This window comes from Salvelinus fontinalis, chromosome 24 (genome assembly GCF_029448725.1).
Source record: "Salvelinus fontinalis isolate EN_2023a chromosome 24, ASM2944872v1, whole genome shotgun sequence".
In the NCBI taxonomy this organism is placed as follows: Eukaryota; Metazoa; Chordata; class Actinopteri; order Salmoniformes; family Salmonidae; genus Salvelinus; species Salvelinus fontinalis.
In genome coordinates, this window is record NC_074688.1 from 13,336,022 (window position 1) to 13,358,385 (window position 22,364).

Below are 22,364 nucleotides of genomic sequence, written 5' to 3' on the forward strand. Positions count from 1 at the left end.
AGTGGAGCGCCTGCACAGTTTTAGGTGCCTTGCTCAAGGGCACAACGGCAGGAGATGGCATTTAGGACACTGATGCCAGTGACCCTCCCGTTGCTGGCCCACTCTTGACCATATTTATTTCCGTCTGACATTGGATTTAAATCTGCAACCCTCTAGTTCAGGGCTCTCCAACCCTGTTCCTGGGGAGCTACTGCTCTGTAGGTTTTTGCTCCAACCCTAATCTAGAGCACCTGATTCAAATAATTAGCTGGTTGATAACATAAATCAGGTTAGTAACACCTGGGGTTGGAGCGAAAACCTACAGGAGGATAGCGCTCCAGGAACAGGGTTGGAAACCCCTGTTCTAGTTGCTGGCCCACCTCTCTATTAACCTCTAGGTGTGTGTTACATTCAACTAAATCATTGTCATTACAGTATGACAGTTGTGTATGTTTATAAATCACCTTAAAATGACCAAATATTATCCTCTGCTGTGTTCATGATTTATGGGGGTTCCGGCTTTCTGGATATAAATAACCAATGAAAATATAAAGTCAATCCAGGGTGAAGCATAAGGCCCCTCAAATTCAAATCTGGACCATGATGCCAGTTCCACTGCTTTTTTGCCTCTTCATTATTCTCCTCTAATCAGGGACTGATTTAGACCTGGGACACCAGGTGGATACAAATCCTTATCAGGTAGAACAGAAAACCAGAAGGCTCCACACCTCATAGGGTAAGATTTGAATACCTCATGCACTAGGCCAGGGGTGGGCAAACAGATTTTTTGTTTTTGTTTGTCCAAATCAATTTGCAGGCCAGAAAAAGGGCAGGCTGTCATGTAGGCTCATAGAGATAGATAGAGGACTCATCTTTGTATCTGTGCTATTATATCGTCTGTGACAACATGGGCAGCGCCATTGAGGCAATCTCCATTTATAAGTAGTCAATTTTCTTCTTTCTTTGATTGGCTGATCACCAGGAGAAATCAGCCAATGAAGTTTGAAGTCCGACCCAGTTGTCTACATTAGAACGGTGGAAGCCCTCAATGGCGTTGCCCATGCTAATATGGCTTTGGCCTTTTGGCCAGTAGAGGACTCTAACATTCCTTATGTGTAGGGTAAATCATTTATAAATAGTGGTGACCATCATGGTGACTCATTGTACTTTCCCCAGAATACTAAATAACTCAGAAAGTGTAGAACTTCCTTATGGACACAATTGTACAGAGCTAAGTTCAATTAAATACTTATCACATTGCTCTCGGCGCACAACTGTTTCCCGAACCTGTATGGGTGGGGCACTAGGACCCATAGCCGAGTTCTCCAGCAGTGCCCTACTATTGCCAATGATAGCGCACCTCTTCCACTCTCTAGCCACCGTTTGCACGTGTCTGTGATCCGAAGTGGATATGGCCGCGAACCGGGTCGGGAGGAGGTGTAACAACAAGGTCCATTCCCCGAGTAGGGGTCCAGGTAGGGACCCGGGGCTTAGCTTGCAGAAGAGGCAAGCACGGGTCACGGTAAAGTACAACAGAAAGGAGCTCCAAAGACGCTTGGATGTGGAGAAGTGGATTGACTGTAGTCTGGACGAGCTCTATTTGGGCAGGGTGAGTCCCATCAATTTGAACTGAAACGGATCTCTATTGATAGGCTACGTATACAGTCACTTACCAATGGGAAACGTTTATTTGACTTATTGTAAGAATACAAAACGGGTTTTACGCAATAACAATTATTCATCTTAGCATCAGTGTCCACTGAATGACATAAAGCGACTTTGGCAGCAGCTTCGGTGTACGAAATCCATTGTAGCGTGGCACATCACTCTTCAGTGGGACTTAATCGCTATAATGAATATATCGGTTTGGCGCATTTGGGAACACAATAGTCATGTTGTGAGCGGGTACGCAGCAAAGGCTTATTTTCAGTCTCAAGATATGTAAATACAACTATTCACAGAATGTCATTAAGTCTGTTTTTCAGAGATCGTACTGCCTCGTGCACTTACCATATGGGATGTGGCTACGACGTTAATCAATTTTACATGGGGGGGTTGGCTGCCCTGTCTCCTTGCGCCCTGTCTGCTTGACAATCGATGAATCAAGAATGTGTAGATGGATGCCTTCTAGTGTTTTGACTGTCGAGTCAACACTGGCTGTCATATTGGTAAATTCATGGTCTCATCAAATCCAGATTAATAATAGTATTGTGCATGTGTTTTCTTATCATACACTATTGACTGGACACCTTTCATTTAGTTAATAATAAAAGCAAACATTTCTCTGTCGCTAGAAGAAGCGGGATTAGAATTGTCTACAAAGCCATTATTAGCAAGGCCATGGAGCACGTGCAGAGGACAATAAGGTTAACCATGTCAAGCTTTGTTTTCCCTTTACACCCTTGTTAGCCTATGACATCAATGTTGTTAGCATGTCATCCTTCTCTACAGTCATTAAGGAAATGAGGGTGTTGTCTGTGTATTTTATTAGCTGAACGAATATCTATCACACTTCACACACCACAGTTGAACAGGTTTATTCTGCTGTAGGAAGAGCACCAGCCAAGGTGTTATACACCTGCCTGGCATGCTTCCTAATATTAGCAAAGAGTGGAAAGACCTAGCACAAAAAATAGACTTGGCATCCAAGGAAAAATACAAATGTAGATATGGTAGATTCCTTTCATGTTGTTCCCTTCCTGTTGAATGTAAGGGGATGGACAGTCATTGGAAGACATGGAGGGGTCAGTATACTCCCTGTGAGTGGGAAATGCTGTCTCGCTACCTGGGGTGACTTCGGAAAGATCAGAGGTCCAATTGAAAGTGCTCCCAGAAACATAACTGGTCTGTGGCTTGGTGCTTGATGCTTTACATGGACAGCCTTGAGTGTTTATGGCTTCTGGCTGACACGACAGGGGGATCCTGGGGGACCAGGTCCGGTGTGTGGCATCACCAGCGAGGGCATGGGCCGCCAAAGGATGTTGGTGGGCGTTGGGCCAAGGCACCTCATGGTGGAGTCTGAGCGGGGTTGGGGAGGATGGTTGATGTAGGGATGGGATCAGTGCTATGGTATAGATGTTGGGATTATTCCATACCAATAATCTCTCCATCAGACACAACCATCTCCTGCTCAGAATGTATTTAACTATAGAAATTGGACGCCCTGTGTCAAATTCTGTTTGTATGATGTGTGGAGACCTATTTGAGTCCACAGCCTTCTGGGTGTTTTTTTTTCAGCATCTACTCTCGACATCCAATTTATAACATCGTAATGAAACATTGTAGTAAAAACAATGTGTCTTCTGCAAAGACCACCACCTGACACATACAATGACAGTAAAAGCTGCATCAATGAGCCATCATTTTATAGGGTATCTCTATAACCACTTAATAAAGAATAGAGAATATATAAATATAGCTTTTGATCCTATTTAGTGTTCATGACAATTTGACCTAGTGTACCATTCTGTTTCTTGTGGATGCTTTTTATGTTTATGCTTTCTCACAAACACATGGCAACAGCTTTATATATTTTGTTGATGAGTTAATTGCTGTGCTGATAGTGGAACAGGCATGTGTAATGATGGCGTAATCAGATATCCCCCATACTAATTTCCTCCTAGACCAAAGCCCACACTGGCTGCCCCTGCAACGTGAAAACCCCTTGACCAGGCCTGAATGGATGCTAACTATCCCAGTTATTGATCGATGACATCTTTGTCTCCTGGGATGATTCTTATGAATGGGGGGTTGGAGGAAGTGAGGGTCCCATATGTCACCAAATAGCACAAAGAGATTACCTCCCCCCATCACAGAGCCTGTTGTTGAAGCTCAAAGCATTGAATGTAGAACATTGCTTGGGCAATTAGTCTCGTATCAACGCTCTATCAACGCTCAATCGGAGGCCCAGATTAAGACCCCCGCAGTGTTCTGCTATCTGCGAGGCTCGAGGTCTATTCACTTTTAGTCCCACCCCTACACCCAGCCATTTATAACCATTCTATTGAGTCGTCACTGCCCACTAAGCCACACAGATGTGACAGCCAGTTGTTATGCAATTTACCACTGCAAACTGGGAGAGAAAAGCATCGGCAAACTAAGGTTTTTAGAGTGCAATTGTTTACTTTTGTAGGAACAATGAATATCTAATGGATGTGAAACATCTATTGTAACTGATCTATAACAGCTGGTTCCCCGACGAATGCAATTTGTCGACGACATGGAACTTAATCTCATAAGACTCATCAAATATCTAAATCACATAATTGTGTATGTCTTGAACCAGAACAGCTGTCCACAATTTAGTGATAAATGAATAATCTAATGGAAATGCATTTAATTTGCATGCCTATGTAGATGAAACAGTCAACAATCTCGTGAGGAACAGGCCCATTTCCTGGTGTAGAGAGAACCTCTTGGAAATCCGTGCCGTTCATATATCTCTACCATTATGGTTTTTACTTGGAAATGAAGTCACCCACCCAATCAATAACCATGATTTCACTGACGGCGCTAAACCGTCAATTTTTTGACTGATACATTTTGCCAGTGCTCTGACCACATGCTAATATTGTTGTAATTAATACTAGATCACCTGTCAAACTCATTCCACGGCGGGACGAGTGTTTGCAGGTTTCGCACCCCAGTGCTAGATCATATTAATCACATTGATTTATAAAGCCCTTCTTACATCAGCTGATATCTCAAAGTGCTGTACAGAAACCCAGCCTAAAACTCCAAACAGCAAGCGATGCAGGTGTAGAATCTATCTGCTGTAGCAGTAAGTAACTGTGGGAACGCACCTGGTGCAAACTAGTTATGCTGATGTTTTGAATAGGAATGACTTGTTAGGATGTGACAGCAGGGGATGGCCTAGACAGACAAGGTGTGAGAAACGGTAGAAGAGAGGAAACGTGTAATGGCATGTCATACAGGCAGTAACGAGGATATGAATATTAAACGGAGAAGAACAATCATGAATCTGGAAATGACATGCTAATGTACTGTATTAGGGGTAAATGGATATTGTAGTGGGTCTGCATTTAGCAGTCGGCCTGTTACAGGATATGCAATGGTAGAATGAAAGGGGTTGGAGGAAATGGTGGTTTGGAAACTTGAGTCAAGCCAGATAAGCGTCTGTCAATACTGCAGGCTCCAAAGGAAACCCAACACTTGAGGGTTAACATGGTGTACACAAACTGACCCACAACAATGACTTTAACGATGAGACATTTGTGTCAGTGCAGTATAATGGCTCATCAGTGAAATGTATTGAGGCTGAATGTTTAATTTGTATTTTGATTGGTTTAAATTATTTTATAAATTATGACCTTCCACCTCAATGGATTATGGAAATTAATGTGCATTTTTAAAGTGTGGTCGCTTCCCTTTATAAATGCATTTACTTTACATTAGTCTTCAGTTCAACCTGACAGGGTATTTTGACCCAGATTCCTTTTGTCACCAGTGTGGGACAGACCACTTACTGTATCAGGGTGTTGGCTATGGAAAACATTACACACACACATGGACACAGGTGCACAGCTGGACACTGACACAGGGACCAGTGGACTACATTACACCCAGAGTACCCAAGCAAACAAAAAACACATTACCCTCAACCCACTGGCCTGGAAGTGATGTGGACTAAATTGCTGCCTTTCGAGCCCTCGACTGATGTGAAACTGGGTGGAATGACTCGCTCCCATTTTCTTTCTGTCTCTGCTACAGAGGAGTGAGGGCCCAGCCATACTCATTTCAAAGTACCACCTATACATGATATTATTGCTGGTGTTACATTCTCACCTTTTTAATTGCGTTCATAGAATTGTACTGCCCCTTTAGCCAATTTTAGTTTTTTAACAGGCCTTAATGTTCTGCTAAAAACACAGTCATCACACAGTGCAGGCTAAACTAAAACCACAAATGAAAGGGAGTTTGTTAAAATTATCGTTGCTGGAAATCAACGACTGCTAAATATACTGGGGTGGGCTATATCGTCAGATCATCGCAAATCAGTTATTTATGCTCGCGAACTAGTCTTTGCTTTAAACCTACTGGTGGAATTAATTTCGCACTAGTGTATGCAGGAAGAGTGCAGCAATATGTTTGAGAAATGGTCTACTTTGATGGCCAATTCGTTGCATTCAAAGTTACGAGAGAACGGAGACAAAATATATTATGCCACCAAACAAAAGTGCCCTTTTGTTCTTTCTTTTTTTTTTACATAAGAGGGCTGTATCTGCACCTGTCTGCTCACCTTTACTATTAGCCTCCTGCACAAGTATGATAGGAAAAGGGATGGTACACATTAGCCCACCTGATATCACACATCCCCTCACAGAAAACTAATTTGGTCTAAGCATAATGTGAAATCCAGACATGGACAATGAAAGCAGTTGAATCCCATTTTTTCTTTTTTTAAATCGTTTTTTTTTTTAAAGCATTGCATCAGCCTGAAGTGACTTAACGCATCCTGACAGGCCTGAGTCATCATGTTTGTCTCACGATGGAGGCTGTGTTTACTCAACCCTGCCAGGAATGTGATTTTTAGCTGCTTACTGAGCCTCATTATCCCCAGCATGAGTTGAGCATTACAATAATCATTTTTGATGTTAGTGTTTGAATTCAGATTTTCTTTACCAGCTCCTGCCAGATTACGGAATAGATCTGCTGGTATGCACGTGGCGTTTTGTTGCATATTTATATTACAACACCATGTATTACATTGTCTGTGTGTTATGAGAGTGATTGTGGACTTGCTCACGTGACTATTTTTTATATATGCCTGTGTGTGTGTGGGCAGAACGAGACAGTATTTCATTGGCATTTGGAGTTGAAAGAAAGGTCAGGGATGCCTGGGTAGGAAGGGACTGCTTGGATCTGCCTGGACGGACCTTTACACTACCGGTATCCGAATCACTAAGTCCCTCCGCCCCGACGGCACCCACAGACAGACCCAACGGGGCTGGTTAGCCTTACGGCTGAGCATTCAGGTCAGACTGAACTCTCCTATGGCCTGTTGCATGAGTGTCACTAGTCAACATGTCACCTGCGCGCGTCTTTGTTGTGTACTGTGGTTGATGATTAGGTTCTGAAAACAGCCTCCCATCTAGTCTAAAGTGATATTTGCAGTCTTCATCAATTTCCATATGTTATTCAAAGAATCTCTGCATTACCAAAAAGGGCAATAAAAAAACGATCAGGGTTCATTTTTGGCTCACTATGTTGATAGCAGCACATCATGAATAATTCCCTTTGAATCTGCTGTTTGTGCCAATGAGCAGACTTGCCCCAAGGGGAAAATAAATAAGGTGGAATCTCACCATGAGACGTTTGGCCAGAAGCCACTGTGGAATGTTTTCCTGTTCAGAATGAGAGAAGCAGTTTGAAAACGGGGTGTGTTCGGGGCGACTACATCTTATACCAAACAAAAATATAAACGCAACATGTAAAGTGTTGGTCCCATGTGTCATGAACTGAAATAAAAGATCCCAGAAATGTTCCAAATTTGTTTAAATCCCTGTTAGTGAACATTTCTCATTTGCCAAGATAATCCATCCACCTGACAGGTGTGGCATATCAAGAAGTTGATTAAACAGCATAGACAGCATCATTACGCAGATGCACCTTGTGCTGGGTACAATAAAAGGCCACTTTGCCTTCGATGTCCTTTTAGAGAATTTGGCAGTACATCCAATCGGCCTCACAACTGCAGACCACATGTAACCATGCCAGACCAGAACCTCCATCTGGCTTCACCTGCGGGATCAGCTGAGACCAGCCACCTGGACAGCTGATGAAACTGTGGGTTTACACAACCAAAGAGTTTCTGACAGTTTGTGACAAAAATTTGTCTCAGGGACGCTCATCTGCGTGCTCATCCTTACCAGGGTCTTGACCTGACTGCAGTTTGGCATCGTAACCGTCTTCAGTGGGAAAATACTTACCTTCGATGGCCACTGGCACTCTGGAGAAGTGTGCTCCTCACGGTTTCAACTGTCCCGGGCAGATGGCGTGTATAGCGTCATGTGGGTGAACAGTTTGCTGATGTCAACGTTGTAAACAGAGTGCCCCGTGGTGGTGGTGGGGTTATGCTATCGGCAGGCAAACTATGGACAATGAACACATTTGCATTTTTCTGATGGCAATTTGAATGCACAGAGATGCAGTGTAAACGAGATCCTGTCGTGCCATTCATCTGCCGCCATCACCTCTTGTTTCGGCATGATAATGCACGGCCCCATGTTGCAAGGATCTGTACACAGTTCCTGGAAGCTGGAAAATGTCCCAATTCTTCGTGGCCTGCATACTCACGAGACATGTTACCCATTGAGCATGTTTGGGATGCTCTGGATCAATGTGTATGACAGCGTATTCCAGTTCATGCCAATATCCAGCAACTTCACACAGCCGTTGAAGAGTGGGACAGCATTCATTAGGCCACAATCAACAGCCTGATCAACTCTATGCGAAGGAGATGTCGCGCTGCATGAGACATGGTGGTCACACCATGATCCACGCCCCTACCTTTTTTTTAAAGGTACTGTATTTGTGACCAACAGATGCATACAGTATCTGTATTTCCAGTCATGTGAAATCCATAGATTATGGCCTACTGAATTCATTTTAATAGATTTTAAAAAAAATTAAAAATAAATAACTGAGTAAAATCTTTGAAGTTGTTGCTTGTTGTGTTTAAAAAATATATTTTTTCAGTGTAGTTACTTCATTTGGGACATTGTCACAGATCATTAAGTGCATAGACTGTTATAGAAATAGTCTCTGCTTTTCTCTGAGACTTGGGGGGAGCTGAAGGCACTGAGTATGACCAATTTTAGGAGGCCGTGAGAAAGCATAGTATTCATTATCTGTGATGGAGAATGTCTGGCATTGGTGGTGGCTTCCGTCCTTGCAGCATACCTAGACTAGTAGTAGCCTGGTTCATTCGTTCCCCCCTTCTTCCTTTCTCCTCTCTCTCCTCTCCCTTCTCCTCAAAGGCATTTCCTCACATGCAGTGTTCCTACTGAAACTAAATCCTAAGATTATGGGGGCACTTGACCGATTCCAAGACGGCACAGCCATCTAAATAATACACTGCTCAAAAAATAAAGGGAACACTTAAACAACACAATGTAACTCCAAGTCAATCACACTTCTGTGAAATCAAACTGTCCACTTAGGAAGCAACACTGATTGACAATACATTTCACATGCTGTTGTGCAAATGGAATAGACAAAAGGTGGAAATTATAGGCAATTAGCAAGACACCCCCAAAAAAGGAGTGATTCTGCAGGTGGTGACCACAGACCACTTCTCAGTTCCTATGCTTCCTGGCTGATGTTTTGGTCACTTTTGAATGCTGGCGGTGCTCTCACTCTAGTGGTAGCATGAGACGGAGTCTACAACCCACACAAGTGGCTCAGGTAGTGCAGTTCATCCAGGATGGCACATCAATGCGAGCTGTGGCAAAAAGGTTTGCTGTGTCTGTCAGCGTAGTGTCTAGAGCATGGAGGCGCTACCAGGAGACAGGCCAGTACATCAGGAGACGTGGAGGAGGCCGTAGGAGGGCAACAACCCAGCAGCAGGACCGCTACCTCCGCCTTTGTGCAAGGAGGTGCACTGCCAGAGCCCTGCAAAATGACCTCCAGCAGGCCACCAGTGTAGTTCACCCCCCCAATCATCCCTAGCCCTTAATTGCCAGCCCACGCATCACCATCCTGCATCATGCATATGTTGACTCAACAGCCACCATGGACGCACACACACACACACACACTGCAGTGCTTCAGGGTCTGTGGAAAATCTGTGTGTTGCACGCTAAAAACACGCACAGCTCTTCCTCTGTGTCTGTAAGACACACGCAACTCAGAACATGGCAAGACCTGATTTGTCCTTTTTTTGCGACTGACGTATGTTATATGCTTGTATCTGAGCCTGTCCCTTTTCATATGGGGTATGTGATGTTGTATGTTAGGATACTGCCCTGGGTGGAGTGTAGTGGAGGATGCCTACAGATGGGTGGACAGTTTGACTGACACTCGGTCACCTTGTGTCCCCAGGAGGAGGAGATGCCAGAGGAGGTGAACATTGACGAGCTGTTAGACCTGAAGAGTGACGAGGAGAGAACGCACAGGCTCCAGGTGAACTGTACTACTCACTAGCAAAATCATCTGTGGACTTGATCATTTTATCCATTAAAAGCTGTGTGAACAAGTTGTACTGTTTTGATTGTGGGAATAACAGTAATAGCTGTATATTTGGTTGCTATTTTAAATATATTGTTTCAGCAGCAGGCTGGCCAGATGAACTAAAATCTTATTTGGTCTGGGGATTTTTTTCCAGGAAATGTTTCTCACGTGCAATAACACAGAGGTAAGTGAGGTAATCTATATAAAAGAGGAATATCTAACCATGTGTTTTTAAGATTGTTTTGGGTAGTATTTTATGCCATTTATGTCCATAGACTGACTATACAGAATGATGTCATGGTGAAGGGACCCAATCAGAGAGCAGTTAGGGCTATATCATTATGAAGGGGCCAGTCAGATTACAGGATTACGAAGTCATTATTAAGGGACCAATCAGAGAACAGGGTTATGACCATGACCATAAAGGTTGCAAAACTGTCCTGGTTGAAGGATTCTGGATTTTTTTTCTTATTCCCTCCTGATTTTGGGAAATCCTCCAACCTGGGATTTTGAGGAAACCAGGTAATTTATTGAACGTTACTGGAATTTTTCAACCCTAGTCATTATGAAGGGACCAATCAGAGAACAGGGTTATGATGTCATTATAGAAGGACCAATCACCACTGGTCAAGTCTGAGTTGAGTCACAATTCATGAAAATTGTGACTTGAGTCCAAGTCTTAAACTCAAGTACTACATCATTGCCTTTCTCCCTCTCTCGATCATCACCTCGCTCTTTCTCTCAGGAACAGAAGTAGCCAATGATGACTCCACATAGTAGCTGACAATGCTAGTCTTGTCCCTCATATGCGAGGTCTTTCTCTCACACTGTCCCTGTATCCTTCGTAGTCAGTCTGTCAACAGACAGGTTGAGTAACACTATGTTGACCCCCCCCCCCCCCCCCCCCCCCCCACACACACACACACACACATTGATATCATACACACGAAATTAAGTGATCTCTCTGAAACATGTTTCCTTGTTGTTTCACTGAAGTCTTCAACGTTACCAACGCTGTGTGTCACTGCCTTTCACTGTATCCATTCCGAGCATGTTTCGTATGTTGACCGACTGCCCTTTTCCCCTGCACACACAGGTTTTCATCAAGGAGCTGGTGTTGAAACTCCATGGGCTGCAGAAACAGGAGGACCTCCACAACAATGGCATCGAACAACCCCAGCTACACATCTTCCCCAACCGGCAAAACTCTGCAGACCGAGAGGTGATCTGAAGGCCCTGTTATGTTACCCTTCAACCCCAGAGCCCGACTCCCCGTTCCTCAGCCTGATGCCACGGACCTCATCTGAAAAACATGGGGTCTTGCTGGTCTTTACACTGTGCTCTACACACTGTGCTCTACACATCAAACAGCTAGCCAGATGTGACAACTTATAACAAACTTTGCAGACACCTTATCTTCTGTCCACACACACACACAACCACAATGCACAGGCAGTCTCTGCAACATTTGTACCTCTACGATGTCAAATGAATTCAGTTTTATTTTTGTCAACTCCGTGTCTGAAATATGCTGCTCTCTGTTGGATCGCTACTTGTGTTCTGTGTTTCCTTGAATTGCTTTTATTGGGAAACTCATTAGGGTATCGACTGTTGGTCAGTGGGTCTTATGTTGTGAGATGCACCTCTGATTCTGTTTAGCTCATAAACCAGAACCAAAGAGTCCAGCAATGTACTGTAGATGCCAATGTCAGTCTGAAGGTAATAAAGACTCTATAGAGCTCTTCATATACCCCAATGGGTTAGTCAACGGTTCCTCGCTATAAGCAGGTCTACCATATTTTCAAACTGCATCCAGTAACAGAAGAGACAATAGCTCATGAGGTCAACTGAAAAAAAATATATATATTAAAAAGGGGAGAAATATTGTTGTGATATTCCCAATGATTTGAATGACCATATAGATAATAATACAAAGGATATTTTTTATGAAGACCAAGCAATATGGCTTGGTAGGTTGTCAACTGCCACTCAAAGATGGTTTCGATTTGGTTTTGATTTCGATTGCTATTAAGAATAATTTAAGATAACATTTAAGCTGTCAGGAACACCAGGTCATTTATTTCTTACCAAATTGTATATCTGTAGAGGATTTTCAGTCAGCTGAAGGATAGAAACCCAACTGCTTTACTGTACTCCTATGTGCCACCTCAGGTACACAAATGTTTCCTAATGTTTAAAAACTTCAACACGGTTTGTAAATGTGTAGATCTCGGTTGGTTGTATTGGTTTAAATACATTTTGAATTCAATGTTTCCTAGAGTAACTTTGAATCATTACCAACATAGTGTTTTATAGATTAAAGGCTGTATTTACATGCTGCTGTACCATAGAGAAGGCCCGTGTTTAAAAAATAATAATAATTACGCTATGAGTCGTATGGATAAACAGCGCCCTCTTCTGGCTAAATGTACTGAATAATTTACAACATTACATTTTGGCATGACAGTACTCTACACGCATTTGACAAACAGGGTGTTTATTTAATCCCATAGGGGTCAACCCATTTACTAACATTGTAAATAGATTGCTAGGGTGTGACTGAGGGTAGGTAGATAGATAGAAGCCTATGATGCTAACTGAAGTGTCAGCCTGAGGATGCATGTAATATCAGAGACGGGTCAGATTTTTCAAGCACCCATAACTTTATCATAGCAATCATACAGTATGAACTATTGCTCAAACCAATCCAATACTATCTAATCTGACAGACTGTCATGGTTCATTGGAATAACCTGTAGATGGCAGGAGAACACAAGTCAACATTTCCTTTCATTATATTAAGGACACCATAGAGTCAGCTTCAGGAACGTCTTTAGTAAGATACAACCGCTTACAGAGCATTATGGGTACTGTAGTACATCATGGGGCATCTCTTTTTAGCTCAGCATCATGCTACGGACATTAGCCTCAATTTAACAATTTTCTGTGGAATTTTCCGTTGCTCAAAAAACGCTCTGTGTATGTATATGCCTGTTTGTTGCTGAAGCTCCGCTGTTCCCCCAGACACAGACCAACCAGGCTCAACACACCTTTGTCTATGTTTGTGAAGTAAACATGACAAATTCCACCCGGCGTTAAGGACTTCTGGTCTGAAAGGTGCACATTTCGAAATGTCTTCGTGTGTCATGATCATGGAATCAGATGGACTTGTGAAGTGAACTTTCCCCGTTGACATGATGGTTTGTTATGCGTATGCATTTAGACCTTGTAAGGGTCGTTCCACAAAATGATTGCCTTCTGCGTCCCTTTGATATTTGAAGTAGAAATTGTCCACAACTATTGCATTTTAAAAGCCGGTTATATTAATAAATGCCCCTTTAATACAGACTACATACATTATTGCTATTTAAAATTTGATTTTTTTTAATTGAGACTTGCTAAAGTGTCAAAATTCAGCATTTTGACATGTCCCTCCTTGCACCCTCTGTGACTTCTAGGAAGATTTTAACCCACTTAATCTGCAAATTTCTCCCAAGTTTTCACATCATTGTATTTTGTTGCTTTGACAAAGTCAAAGTCATTTCTGAAAATGATGATTTCTTTAATGTGATTAGTGAATAATTTATGTCTACCTCATTTGAAAGTCAACCCTGTAACGTGAACTGAACTCTCGTTTTTATGTGGTGAAACTATTCCTTTTCAAATATTCTTTTCTCTCAAAATAAACATTGAACATCTAACCAAACATTGAACATTTAGTCAAACATAGAGTAAAAGCAGGTGAGCTGGTTCTACTATTTTTGGCTATGTTCTGGTGTTTTGTGGTGGGGAAATGAGCGGGTCGAACATAAGATGTCAACCCTGTTACCCGTAGTTAGACAGGCTGTAAATGTCAAAATAAATAATAAAATAAAAATTGTTACGCTTAATTTCAATCGCCTCTCCCTGTTGCGCACAACAAACTTCCATTCCCCCCCATCACAAGGGGATTTACCTCTGTTTTAAGATGAAATCATCAACCCTGTTACTTAATAGGCATTCACTATAGTACTAAATGTAACCTCTTGAGATGGGAAAACACTTTTTATGAAGTTGAACATGTGCTCTTTATGACAGAATGTTAAAATGAGAGGAAATCCCCAAAACATTTTTTACACTACTCAAAAGGTTGACAATTCATGATCCAAAAGACTAAGGCTATTAAGTAGGCTGGACAAACAGTATACAGTAAAGGGTTAGAATTCCAAGTGCATTGTTCCACAGCATCAATACATCCCAAAGTCTCACAGATGCTCAAAGCACATAAACAAACATGGGCCTCAAACAAAGAGCGTACACATGAACTCTATGACCACATCCGTGTGTAGGTGTGTTCATTGCAGAATACGTTCATAAACAAAGTTCAAAACAACTAGGTAATGGGAGAATACTCCAAAACAAATCCTAGATCCGGTGGATAGGGCATAGGGGGTTGCCTATAGTAGATTACTTAAAATAGATCATCTCTATGAGGTGGGGGGATTCAATATACATATGGGTCTAAAACAAACAAGCAAATTAATAAACTAAATGAAAGTCTAGCCACAATAACCCCCCCTCCAAAGGCATCTAAAGGCAATTAGTATAATCAGCCTCTCTCCCTGAGGGGCCTGTAGCTCGCTGTGGAGGAGGAGGCAGGGATGGGGGGGCAAAAATGGGATGGCCCGCTTCCTCAGGAAAAAGCATCTTGCGCTATAGCCAGGAAATGGCCAACGCCAGCCCTGGAGTCCAGACGAGCCTCTGGAACAGAGAAGCAGGCATTACTTCTGAGCTGTCGGACCTACGAGGACACAGCCACTCACACACCCACTTCGACCAGCTACATTGCTCGTGTGGCCAGGGATGCCACTGCTGTGAGAACCACAGGGATCTTCTTCTTAACAGCATAACAAGGTAAGAGCTGGACTCTGGGTCCGGGTGAAGCCATTTAAGACTTTTCATCTCAGTTTCATGTTGTCCAGGTGCCCCTGATTTGGTTTGGCTACAGTCAGAGTTCCCCTCAGAAGCATGTGTCCTCACCCACTCATAGAGAGCAGGGCTTTGGTTCCGTATTGGTCAGAGCGGAGACCAATGAGAGACCAGAGAGCGGCAGTATTCAGTGGATAACGTTCTGTTTGCTTTCTTCAGAGTCATACAGTATATCACTGTTGTTTCATGTATAGTCTTTATGGAATATTTATGTGTCTGCTGTTGTGTCTCTACTAGGGCCTATATAAAAACATAATTTAAATACAACTTCTGCCAAGATCAGTATTTTGTTAGCATGTATTGCAGCACTTATAATACAGACAGGGCTCCAAAGCCTTGTGGATCAGGAAAAGCCATACATAGATAACTACATGAATATACAGTGCATTTCGGAAAGTATTCAGACCCTTTCCCTTTTTCCACATTTTGTTATGTTACAATCTTATTCTAAAATGGATTAAATAAAATAAAACATCCTCATCAGTCTACACACAATACCCCATAAAGACAAATTGAAAACAGGCTTTTCGTAATGTTTGCTCATTTATACACCTCTCTATATAAGGTTCCACAGTTGACAGTGCATGTCAGAGCAAATACCAAGCCATGAATGAGGTCAAAGGGATTGTCAGTAGAGCACCGATACAGGATTGTGTCGAAGCACAGATCTGGGGAAGGGTACCAAAAAATGTCTGCAGCTTTGAAGGTCCCCAAGAACACAGTGGCCTCCATCATTCTTAAATGGAAGAAGTTTGGAACCACCAAAACTCTTCCTAGAGCTGAGCAATTGGGGGAGAAACGCCTTGGTCAGGGAGGTCACCAAGAACCCGATGGTCACTCTGAAAAGATGAATGGAGCAAAGTACAGAGAGATCCTTGATGGACCTCAGACTGGGGCTCTGGAACATCTAATAGGGTTCACCTTCCAATAGGACAACAACTCTAAGCACACAGCCAAATACAGGTGTGCCAAGCTTGTAGCGTCATACCCAAGCTGTAATCGCTGCCAAAGGTGCTTCAACAAAGTACTGAGTACTTGAGTACTTCAACAAAGTACAAAGTATTTTAATTAAATTTGCAATAATTTCTAAAAGCCTGTTTTTGCTTTGTCATTATGGGGTATTGTGTGTAGATTGATGAGGGGAAAAAAACAATTGAATCAATTTTAGAATAAGGCTGTAACATAACAAAATGTGGAAAAGTAAAGGGGTCTGATGACCTTCTGAATGCACTGTACATACAGAGCAGATTTGCTTAACTTTAGTCCTTCTAGAAACAGCCCACATAGTGGACTATCCACAGCTGTTCATCTGTTGGCTGTTTTTATCATGTTTTATGGATGAAATGTGAAGAGTACATTGTACTTTTTTAAAACAGAACTTCGTGGGTGAAGCTCTGACTTCGGTGCCGTTTTAATCAATGTTTCAAAAAAAAAAAAAAGCCTTGTTTGATGCGGTGTAGCACATTTGAATTACACTGACCGCTGACCACATGTCCAGTGTTGAGGGAGTAGCAATCTGATGAGTCACTGATGGTTATCTGAGTGGCCTTCAGGGAATCTCTGTTGTCTGTATTGTTTATCCCTGCATGTTCGTGATGCACGCACAGTCACAGGAAAATCTCAATAACTTTTTCTATAAACATTAGAGCGACAATGACAAAGTCTAAAGATGTGCCGTGTCTTTACTATCATTAAATTAAGACTTTTAGTTTTTATCAAAGATTCTCTGTAATCAGTATTACGCGATTAAACTGATTAATCATGTAATTGTAATTAACTATGAAGTCGGGGCACCAAGGAAAATATTCAGATTACAAAGTTATAATTTCCTAATATAACCTTTCAGATATTTTCATATCTGATCAATAGTCTTCTGATTAATGAATTATTTACTTTACCTCACGTTAGTCTCATTCCAAACGTCGTAAATTGTTGGTTATCTGCACGAACCCAGTCTTCACAATGAGTCATCCATACATCAATTGTCTTAAATCATTTATTTACTAACTAAGTAATTCACAGAAATGCACACACAAACAAACAAAGTAAATATGGTTACAAGAAATTATAGGGGAATGTGCCCTAGTGGGCTAAACCGGCATGGCGGCTTGGTGGACTAAACGAGGAGTGGGGGTCAGCTGAGAAGTCACTACAGAGCTGATAATTATAACAATTGAAATGCTAATCCTTTGCACATGAACGCTCACTCATCCAGGAACAACTGCAATCAATATATATATTTACGCTCAGTGTGTCGTCTTGATCACTGTTGAAAAGTTAGTTTCTGTTGGAGAGTTTCCGTCCTCTCTCCTCTCTCTGGTCCCGTGTGGCTCAGTTGGAAGAGCATGGTGCTTGCAACGCCAGTGTTGTGGGTTCAATCCCCACCCCCCGTGGGGATTGAACCCACAACACTGGCGTTGCAAGCACCATGCTCTTCCAACTGAGCCACACGGGACCAGAGAGACCAGTATGAATATCTATGAACTTTCAAATTTGTAAGTCGCTCTGGATAAGAGCGTCTGCTAAATGTCGTAAATGTATCTCTCTCTCTCTCTCAATTCAATTGACTTTATTGACATGGTAAGTTCGTTATTACTTACATTGTCAAAGTATACATATCGAAAAATAAAAATCAAATATATATGTATATATATACAAAATATATATATATTTATATATAAATAAATGGTGGGACCAACAGCAATAATAACAGTAGTAGTGGACATGGGATTACCATTAACAACAACTACAACAACAATATTAATCAGAACAACAATAAATTAAAGCAACAGTAGTAGACCAGTGTCAATATGACTTGAGAAGACATATGACCTGGTATGAAAGACAAAACAAAACTAAGCTAAATGGGAAATATTATCAATATTACTTTGCATTTTTCACTGGCTGTCCCTCAGGTTGTGGCAGGAGGACACATATTTGGCTGCCAAAACTGCACATTTTGGCTTTTCACCCAATAAATATTAGATTTTTTCTTCATCTTTTATAGTTTCAAATTCTTTGTATTGAGTTATAATTTTGGGAAAGAAATATGCTCTTAGGTCTGAGTATTTGTCACATTGTAGTAGGAAATGCACCTCTGTCTCTACCTCTCCTCTGGAGCAGAGTGAGCACAGCCTGTCCTCTCTGGGCAGCCAGGTTTGTCTGTGATGACCGGTCTCTATAGCCAGACGGTGCTCACTGAGTCTGTACCTAGTCAATGTTTTCCTCAGTTTTCTATCAGTCACAGTGGTCAGATAGTCTCTCTCTCTCTCGTGGTTAGGATGGATTGTTCAGAGTGACATTCATTCATTTCCTTATAGAATGGAGGTTTCGGCGGTTGTCGTTCTTCGCGTTCAATGATACCCGAATTCCTAGCTGCAGACTAGTAATTAATATCAAAGACTTGTTCTTATTCTGTCGGTATCGATAGTCTAAGAGTTTAACCACGTGGTATGGTTAAAAGATTCAGCAGTCTGGTCTCAAACCTTGGCCATCTCGTTATCGAGGTAAGCTGGTCTACTTGAGGAATTCTCAAGATTGGGGTTTTATTCGGAATTGCAGAAAAGGGGCTATCCCACGATGCCTGACCCTAACTGGGTTCATGGGCGGTCCTCTGATTTAGTTCAACTCAAAAGTTAATTGGAGTTTCCTTCATTAAACAGTCCAAAATCACATTACACAATTTTACAAACAGTATCATACTCACTCATCTTATACAACAATTAGATGTAAACCTCATATCTGAGGCTATTATATAAACAGCGTTATGGTAATGTGGCCGCACCGTCTCCCATGAGCTTCCCCAAGTTGTAACAAAGTTCGTAGCTGTACCAGTTCGTAGCTGGATTCTTCACCGATCTTTTATACCTTCTCCGGAACGTAAACGTTGTTCGGACCTCAAGTTCTGTGAGGTGGAAGAAATTGCTTTGTTCTCTATGAAACTTCACTCTATCTCTATACTGTGTGGCCATGAGGCAGGGTCTTCCCTGGGAATTTACGACCTCACTGACCACAGCAGCCTAGTTGTAGGGGGCAGGGAGAGGCAGGGAGAGGGGGATGGGGCTTGCTGTACCCAACGAGGGCAACGTCATGACAGATGCAACATATGAACAGTAGCTTAATATAAGCCCATGTACAGTGGCCGGTACAAGCCTTCTTGTGAGATGTCTCATAGTGAAGAACCATGCAACCAAGGCCCCCATTAATCACTCCTTAATACAACTGTGGGCACAGGTAGACCTAGACAATTAAAGTTAGGACAGTTCAAGGGAACAAGACCTGTTCCCACTAAAGATTTCAACATTGAACGATCTGACCAGTACTTCAAAACTTACCATGTAAAAGTTTATGTCTATCCTAAATGATGCTACATGGTGTGATCTAACATAATGTTGTAGTCAGTACAGTAATGCAGGAGATATAGCAGTCACAATACCTTATGAGAGATAATACAATGTTTTCAGACGATAAAGTGTGTTAAGTGGATAGCTACACCGTTAAAATGAATTGCTTTGTAACGCCAAAACTAGTGGCAACTGAGCTGCCACCTGTAACGGCAGTCTAAGTCGTCCTCCTCCTCAGACGAGGAGAGGCGAGAAGGATCTGAGGACCAATGTGCAGCGTGGTAACTTTCCATTATTTAATTATCAGAAAACAAGACACTATACAAAATGACAAAACAAACTAACCGTCACAGTCCTAGCTGGTGCAGACAAAACACAAAGACAGGAAACAACCACCCACAATCCCCAACACAAAACAAGCCACCTATATATGATTCTCAATCAGGGACAACGATCGACAGCTGTCTCTGATTGAGAACCATATTAGGCTGGACACAGAAACAGACAAACTAGACACACAACATAGAATTCGAACCCAGCTCACGTCCTGACCAACACTAAACAAGCAAAACAAATAAGAACTATGGTCAGGACGTGACACCACCAACTTGAAGGAGAGTGCAAAGCTGTCATCAATGCAAAGGGTGGCTACTTTGAAGAATCTCAAATATAAAATATATTTAGATTTGTTTCACACTTTTTTGGTTACTACATGATTCCATATGTGTTATTTCATAGTTTTGATATCTTCACTATTATTCTACAATGTAGAAAATAGTAAAAATAAAGAAAAACTCATGAATGAGTGGGTGTGTCCAAACTTTTGACTGTACATTGGGTTTACATTCCAGCACGCTCCGAACACCAGATCCCAGCTTAGAGGCATTACTTTTCATGGTTTCAATACACAATCATGGTCTTATGAGTCTTTCTATGTTCACAGTGTACTATGACCCGTAAACAAAAGCAAGCAATACAAACGTGACAAACAAAGAGCAACTTAATTGTCAACAATAAGGCCTGCCAAACTAAGGACATCATGGCCATGTTGCCAAGGTCAGCGGAACCAATGTCATGATTACAAAAGAGTTGAACTCAGGAAGGAAAAACTGAGGCAGAGAGAGAAACATGGGATGTGTGGGAGTATACTGTACATAATTATGTTTGTCACCAAGCCATTACAGCACACCCTTTGGTGACAAAAAATTGTTCTGTGAGATCCTTTTTTATCCTCTTATTCCTACAGTCTACATTACAAATGACTCGCCTGCTGAGTGATAGGCTGGCTACCTTCCTCCTCCGTCCACCTGAATTAGAACACTCTGAACCTCTTCGGGTCAGGGAACGAGTTTGACGTCTATCCGCTCCCCAGATGGGTGAATCGTGAAGCACCAGGATGCTACTTACTGCAGTCAGCGCAAATAAAGGATAACCTTAATTCCTCCTGTGCTGTTGGCTGTGTGTGTTTGAGTGGGACAGGGGACAGATTGATGCACTGAGACTGATGAACCGAGGGCATTCAATAGGGGCCCTTCACTCAGTGAGGGGTGGTAGAGGTGCTCCGAGGGGGCTTCCTGTGGCCCGTGTGGGGCGATCAGTACAGGATGCATGCAGGCTATGATTGGAGCGCCCCCCGTTGACCCCACACACAGGTCCTGCATTGGGGAATGTTACATAACCATGGCGACAAACAACAAAAATGTCCTGATTGGATTTGTTTTTAGTATCTTATAGCTTATCAGTAGCTAAATGTTACCTGCCCATTTATGCAGAGTTTGAGAATGTGAAAGTTAACACAAAAGATGGAACCCTTTTCTAATAACATTATATAATCTTGTTCGTTTAGGAATTCCTCAACCTCAGTGGTAGAACTTCTATAAAAAAAGTATTGAGCAACTAGAACTACCCTCATTCTGTTACCTATCTTCCGCAGTCAGGAAGATGACCTGAAGATAACTCACTATCTAAAACCAAAATAATAGTACATCTGGCCCTTTAGAATCCAACATGAACCAACAGGTCTGCTGGGGGCCGTTGCGAAACCGTTGAAACGCTGCCAAGGTGGACTGTGGGGACAGCTTGTAGAAAGGGATGGAGAGACAGAAAGAGAATGTTGCACTTAACAATGAAGAAGGCAATCTTATGCGTTGCTCTTTCCTGTTCCCTAAAGCCTGAAATACACTCCAATTGCAGGCTCCTCCATATAGAAGCCAAGGCACACAGTGAAATAGCCACTCTGTATTCACGGCAGGCCTTAGATGTTCTGCCAGGAGCCATGTTTCCTGTCCCTCTCGCCACCCCCATGGCAATCAACAGGAACAGACCTGACTAGTGGTGTGCTCACAGTGCTTCCACTCAGACAGATCCAATCGCTGCTCTGTAATTGATTCGTTCGGTCTGTTTGGGACAGGTCGTGCGGGGACTCACTCAATGGAATGCTGAAAAGTGGCAAAGATGATATCTTTCATTCCAACTCTCATCCATGCAGTACTCTCAACCCGCAGACACCAGGCCCGCCAAGGAATGAGTTTGACACCCCTGCTGTAGTGTATCTTCGTGCAACTCATTGGTCCTGACAAATAAGTTATCATGCATAATGGCATTCCACCATGACTTGGCATTATGTGAGGTGGGGTAACTGAGTACACAACTGTCCAGAACTGCAGGCCAACTGCCTTAGCCAAGGTGACTGGTGGTGCCACTAATTATTCCGGTTCAGAGTCTGTGTCCGGCGGCAGCCCAGGTTAATCAGTATCACCATCCATTTTCAAAGTCAAAATCCCTAAAAGGTTGATGCTTGTTTGGTGAGTGTTGTGCAAAAAACACTTAGAAGAAACCATTGCTGTTCTAAAGTGTCCACCAGCTATGGAGAGTAAATATTTG

General features: G+C 42.3%; 2 protein-coding genes across 2 annotated transcripts in view; both read left to right on the forward strand.

Annotated features, from left to right (window-relative positions):
* The first annotated feature begins 1,061 nt into the window (after positions 1-1,061).
* Positions 1,062-14,060, forward strand: LOC129821960 (protein phosphatase 1 regulatory subunit 14A-like). The gene is made up of 4 exons (XM_055879736.1): positions 1,062-1,588; positions 10,042-10,122; positions 10,325-10,354; positions 11,267-14,060. Exons 1-4 carry the CDS (start codon positions 1,391-1,393, stop codon positions 11,399-11,401), a joined length of 444 nt encoding a protein of 147 aa, XP_055735711.1. The 5' UTR covers positions 1,062-1,390; the 3' UTR covers positions 11,402-14,060.
* An 841-nt stretch (positions 14,061-14,901) lies between these two features.
* LOC129821961 (tumor necrosis factor alpha-induced protein 2-like) overlaps positions 14,902-22,364 on the forward strand; it is a 47,244-nt gene continuing 39,781 nt past the window's right edge. The window contains exon 1 of the mRNA XM_055879739.1: positions 14,902-15,063. The gene's annotated coding sequence lies outside the window, so the exon portion shown is untranslated. The remainder of the gene's footprint in view (positions 15,064-22,364) is intronic.

What these genes read in the sequence shown, in the direction of transcription:
- LOC129821960 (XM_055879736.1), top strand. Translation starts at nt 1,391, where the DNA reads ATGGCCGCGAACCGGGTCGGGAGGAGGTGTAACAACAAGGTCCATTCC. An exon ending in ACGAGCTCTATTTGGGCAGG is followed by an intron (nt 1,589 to 10,041) that starts GTGAGTCCCATC and finishes TTGTGTCCCCAG; the next exon opens with GAGGAGGAGATGCCAGAGGA. An exon ending in TCACGTGCAATAACACAGAG is followed by an intron (nt 10,355 to 11,266) that starts GTAAGTGAGGTA and finishes CTGCACACACAG; the next exon opens with GTTTTCATCAAGGAGCTGGT.